At 36.6% G+C, this 5293-nt stretch overlaps 1 protein-coding gene and 1 pseudogene across 1 annotated transcript in view; one reads left to right on the top strand and one right to left on the bottom strand.

Moving 5' to 3' along the window:
• Window positions 1-1415: 1415 nt before the first annotated feature.
• LOC109863192 lies at window positions 1416-2326 on the bottom strand (annotated as a pseudogene).
• A 2356-nt stretch (window positions 2327-4682) lies between these two features.
• The window catches only part of LOC109863191, a 2384-nt gene continuing 1773 nt past the window's right edge, over window positions 4683-5293 (top strand). Inside the window, exon 1 of the mRNA XM_020443410.1 lies at window positions 4683-5174. Coding sequence (XP_020298999.1) covers window positions 4683-5174 — 492 coding nt within the window. The remainder of the gene's footprint in view (window positions 5175-5293) is intronic.

Raw genomic sequence — 5293 nt, 5'->3', positions numbered from 1 at the left:
AAACCATATCCTAATGAGGACACAGATGGATATGGATTTGGTCTACTAATTTCGCCGGCGGTTGGCGACAAAACTGCGACATCTCGCAATCAAATTGTTTGCTGGGTATAATAGAGAAATGAATTGATAAAATTAATAAGTATAATAAAAATATGATTAAGCATACTACAGATATTTAAAGTAAACGTCCTATTTGTGGTATATAAGAATATTAAATCTTAATATTTTTAAATTGACACTTTAATGTTTTTATAACCTAATTCTTACTTATAGTAATCGTTAGTTTTTTATGGATTGATTTAAAAAATCAAAACTTACAATTTTAGTTATTTAATGAATTAAATATAATATATGGTCTAAATCAATTATGAGTTTGAAAGAACTCAGTGTTTAAAATTTTTAGTTCCTGTTGATTCAACAACAATAGGTATAAAACTGTGGGGGTTAATCCCGCAGATTTCTGAGCATTGTCCAAAAAGTACTCCAGGTCGATTTATTCAGATTAATATTTGATTTAATTGGCCTGGGATAAAATTTACTTTGATTTTTAAGGATGGAACAGTTCATGACTAAATTACATCTGTAGATGTGATTAATATTTAAATAAGGTATTTAAAAAAAATAATGCAGCGGTTGTCAACATCTAATACGCGAAAAGAGAAATTGTTTTTGTTTGATATAAACAAATCAAATTCTAGGTTTATAATATCAGAATATTTGTATGATCAGAATCATTGATGACTTAGAACTTTAATGGTTATGGCTTATTTTATCTGTAAGATATAAAGTTTTAATGAATGGAATAACAATAATAATTAGTGTAATTATAAGGACATTATAATTCATAAGATTTCAATAATATTTCTTTCTAGAAGAAATTGATTAGAAAGATTATTGTATCAGAATGATAATATAATTAAAAAACTTAATGTTGTAATACAATTTAAACCTATTATTGTGAAGTCATAGAAAAAGATTATTATATTGTAGATATGAGTAGTAGAAGTTTGAAGACCTATAATTTGTGTATTAATTTTTAATAAAAATTTAGATTTTATATATGGTATTTACCACCCTGGCACTTATTTTGCTATATTAAATTAATTTGTTGAAGACATTCATTGTAACTATAAAACATAAGTGAATAGGATTGCAGTCATTTACTAAATGAATTTTGGTGGAATATAGAAATAATTTTTTGTTTGGATGCTAAATATTCTTAAATGCAAGCAAGTAAAATTAGTCTTATAATTAAAATAAGTAAACCTATTGATGAAATAATAATTCATGAAATAAATGTGTCATGGTAATCTCTGTATCGGCAAGATATCCCTCTAAGTCTTAAGAAATGTTGAAAAAAAGAGGTTATATTGACACCAGTAAATATTTCTAAAAATTAAATATTTAATAAAAAACTATTTGGAGCGTAACCAGTAATAAGTGGGAATCAGTGAATGAATCCTGCAATAATTAAACTTTACACCTTCTATTGATAGGACATAATGGAAACGGGTTACAACGTAATATGTATCATGTAATACAATAAAAATTGAATTTAATAGTATAATACCATATAATCCTTTTATGGTAAATATAAATACAAATCCCAAAGATCATAAAAGAGTGGAGTTTATTTATTTTATTTTCGTGCAAGGTATTAATTCATTTAAAGTCTTTAATTCCTGTAGAAACAGCAATGATCATTGTTGCTGAGGTGAAATAAGATCGTCAACATCTATTCCTATTTTAAATATATGATGGGCTTATACAATGAATCGTAAGAATTTATTTGCTATTATTGCATAAATAATTCCTAAGAATCCGAATGTTTCTTTTTTACTTTTTACACTTATAATAATATGAGAGATTATTCCAAATCCTAGTAAAATTAAAATATAAACTTCTGGATGTCCAAAAAATCAGAATAAGTGTTGGTATAAGATTGCATCTTCTCCTCATGAGAGGTATTTAAGTATTGATCTTTTGAAAGCATAGGTATTGCACCAGCTAGCACAAGTAGTGATAAAACAAGCAAAATAGCTGTAATTAAGATAAATCAGACTATTAAAGAAATTTCCTCTATGGAAAAATTTTTATGAGTTATATTAATAATTGTAGAGATAAAGTTAATAGCTTCTATAATTAAAAAAATATATTCTGCACTATGTAGAGAAAAAATTGTTAAATCTACTGACGCATCTCTGTAAAAAATATTTGAGGATAGAGAAGGATATACTGTTTAACCAGTTTCAACACCGGAACTAATAAATCTTCTTAAAGTAAGGAGTATACTAAACGGGGGTAGAAGTCAGAATCTTATGTTATTTAAACAATTTATTATTTCAACAAAAAAATATTTTAAGGCTCCGAAGTTTCCAATCTAATAAATATATATTTGGTCATGAGAGCCGTTCGCTAGATGTTGTGCGGAAATTATACGTGTATATATATACATATATACGTGTTCACGTGTAAATTTTTACACGTGAAATTCGAATTGTAATAACAATTCTAAAATTCATATAGGATGCTATACTTGCATCTCGTATATGAGAAATCCCAAATACCCCCCTAACTAATTTGAAAATATTGCGAAAAAAACTCCTCGGCCAGAAGTCGAACCTGGAATCTCCGGCGTTCCGTGCCATCGCCTTTCTTATTCGGTCACCGAGGCACTTGAGGTTTGTCTTGCAATATTCATTCATGTATATTTAAACAACGACATTTTCTTCCAGCGTTATTTAAACAATAAAAGAATCTTTTAATTGTGGAAATTTGTAAATGTTAAACGTGTAAATTTTTACACGTGAACACGTATATATACTATATATATATATATAAGTATAATTTTCGCACAACACCTAGCAAACGGTTCTCATGACCGAATATATATTTATTAGTTTGGAAACTTCGGAAATTGAAAAAATTTTTTAATTGTTTAAATCACGCTGGAAAAAGATGGCGTTGTTCGAATATATATGTTATATATATATTCATTATATATTCATTATATACACATATATATATTTATATATTCCGAAGAAAGTCGTCGAATTGTGATCTCCGCTTGTGTCAATGAATCGTATCGCAACAAGATCTGCAGTACAAAGTGGTCAACGCGCACGTTTCGGTTTAATGCAAATCCAGTAGCGAATTGGAATGTAATGTCTGTGGTTAAAACGGATAGAGCAATTAGCAACCAACTTGCTTTGGTGTTCGATTCGTTGTGTCGCTAAACATTAGCGCAAACGTTGCTATTGAATTTGTCAAACTGTTTGACAAACAAGTTCAAACACGCGTTCAGGTTGCAACAAAATCAACAACAACGTTGTCAGCTGAACAGTTAGGTCGTGTTGCTTTAATTGTTGCTCACAATTACATACACCATTTTGAACATGTCTGTTTCAACAAACGTTACCGAAATGGTTAAAACTCTGACAGCCGTGTTAACGAGCACGGTAACGACTCTGGATTTCGTGCGCAACGGCTTCTATTGTGGTTCCGTGTCCGGTGTGAGTGCTTCGTAACAATCTCGATTCTTTCGCGACGCGTTGTTCCACGCGCGATGTTGTTCAAAGTTACCGCTTCGTTTCGCATGGTTTCTAGATGAACGATTTAGTACATTTTACTGAACACGTAGTCGATTTGTTCAAAGTTGTGTTTGCAATTGTACGAGTTGCGACAAACGTTCCGTTCCGCATGGTGCTGACAAACGTACTGTCAATATCATAGAGTTCCGTTCGATTATGTTTTCTCAATTCGACATTTTTGAATAAACGGTTCTCTGTAACTTCGGCAACAAATAAAACGATTCAATTCGGTTATTAGACAACGGCAACGACAACGACGCAATTAGGTTAGGTTTCGCTTGTTTAATCGCACTGGGCACCGCGATGACCGCGGTCATTCGCGACACAAATGATCTAACTACATTGACTACGTTACCGATTGAACCAATATCGATATATTCGAGCAAACAAGCGCATATCGCTCGAATACCGTTGCGACGATTACATACGGCTTTACTGATACGTTCGTATAAACGTTCTTATCGTTTGCAAACATTTTATTCAACAATTGTTGCTTTGCTGAACACCAAATTAACGAACAGAAACGTTACAGAAGCTATCGCAAATTACCGATTTTTGCTTAATTGATACGCGAATGTTAAACGACAGAGTAACTCGATTGCTAGACGCTCCGAAACGATAAACGTCAATTTCACGTTAATTTTGACGCAGACCCAAATGAATCCGTGTTAAACACGAACGATTGTCGTCGCGCGAATACACTTTTGATAATTCTGTACGAGATCGGAAACTTTGTTTTGTTTGCGAAACTGTGGATGCAAGAGAGCAAGGTGTTTGATGCGTTTGCTGATTGCTCAAACGTTGCAGCGGAAAGAACCAAACGCGCTACTAAGAAAACCGAACGCGTTACCAAAAGGTACGACAACGGCAGCGTTTGATACGTTGTTACGTCTTGGTCGGTCTTGGCTAAAAAAAAAAAAACTAAAGGTTAAAGGAACTACTCAGACTTTTGACTCGCGGACCTACCGCTAATTTAGTTACAAGACCCTGGATAGCCTACGGCAAGGCACTCGTTGCAACGGCTACCGCACGGTGGCCACGGAGACGGCGGGAGTGCTGGCAGGCATCCCTCCCCTGGCCCTCCTTGCGGCGATGTACTCGGCCCGTTATCACAGGCGGGTCGAGTTGATGCAAGGGGGCCTGGCAGACGAACCTCTGCGGGAAGCCATTGCCAACTCAGAGCGCCAAGCCCGGCGACAACTGCTCCTGGACTGGGAGCAGCTTCTGGAGGAGCCGAGAGCGGCTCGCCAGAAGGTCGTCGAGGCTGTCCGGCCCCATCTTCGCCTGTGGCTGAAGAACGGGGCTGGACGCCTCACCTACTGGGTGACGCAGGTGCTCACCGGGCACGGGTGCTTCGGTGAGTACCTGTGTCGAATCGGGAAAGAGCCGACGGCACAGTGCCGAGAATGTGGGGCGGCCAGCGACACGGCGCGACACACCGCGGAGGAGTGTCCGCGGTGGGCCAACGAGCGTCGTGAGCTGGCCGCCAAAATTGGCGACGATATGTCCCTGGAGGCACTGCTTCGCGCACTGGCCTCCGGGGACAACGAGCACAGAGACGCGGTGATCTCCTTCTGCTCCACTGTAATGGAGCAGAAGGAGACCGCGGAGAGGGAGAGGGAGCGTGGTCCTCTCCATCTCAGAAGGCCTCCTCGGGGTGGAGCGCGAGCGGGCGGAGGGCCGCCCGTTGCCCGCGCCCGCCC

Source organism: Pseudomyrmex gracilis, unplaced genomic scaffold (assembly GCF_002006095.1).
Source record: "Pseudomyrmex gracilis isolate BER0280 unplaced genomic scaffold, ASM200609v1 scaffold_3519, whole genome shotgun sequence".
Classification (NCBI taxonomy): domain Eukaryota; kingdom Metazoa; phylum Arthropoda; class Insecta; order Hymenoptera; family Formicidae; genus Pseudomyrmex; species Pseudomyrmex gracilis.
Note: the sequence above shows the minus strand (reverse complement) of the source record. Positions and strands in the feature narration are given on the sequence as shown.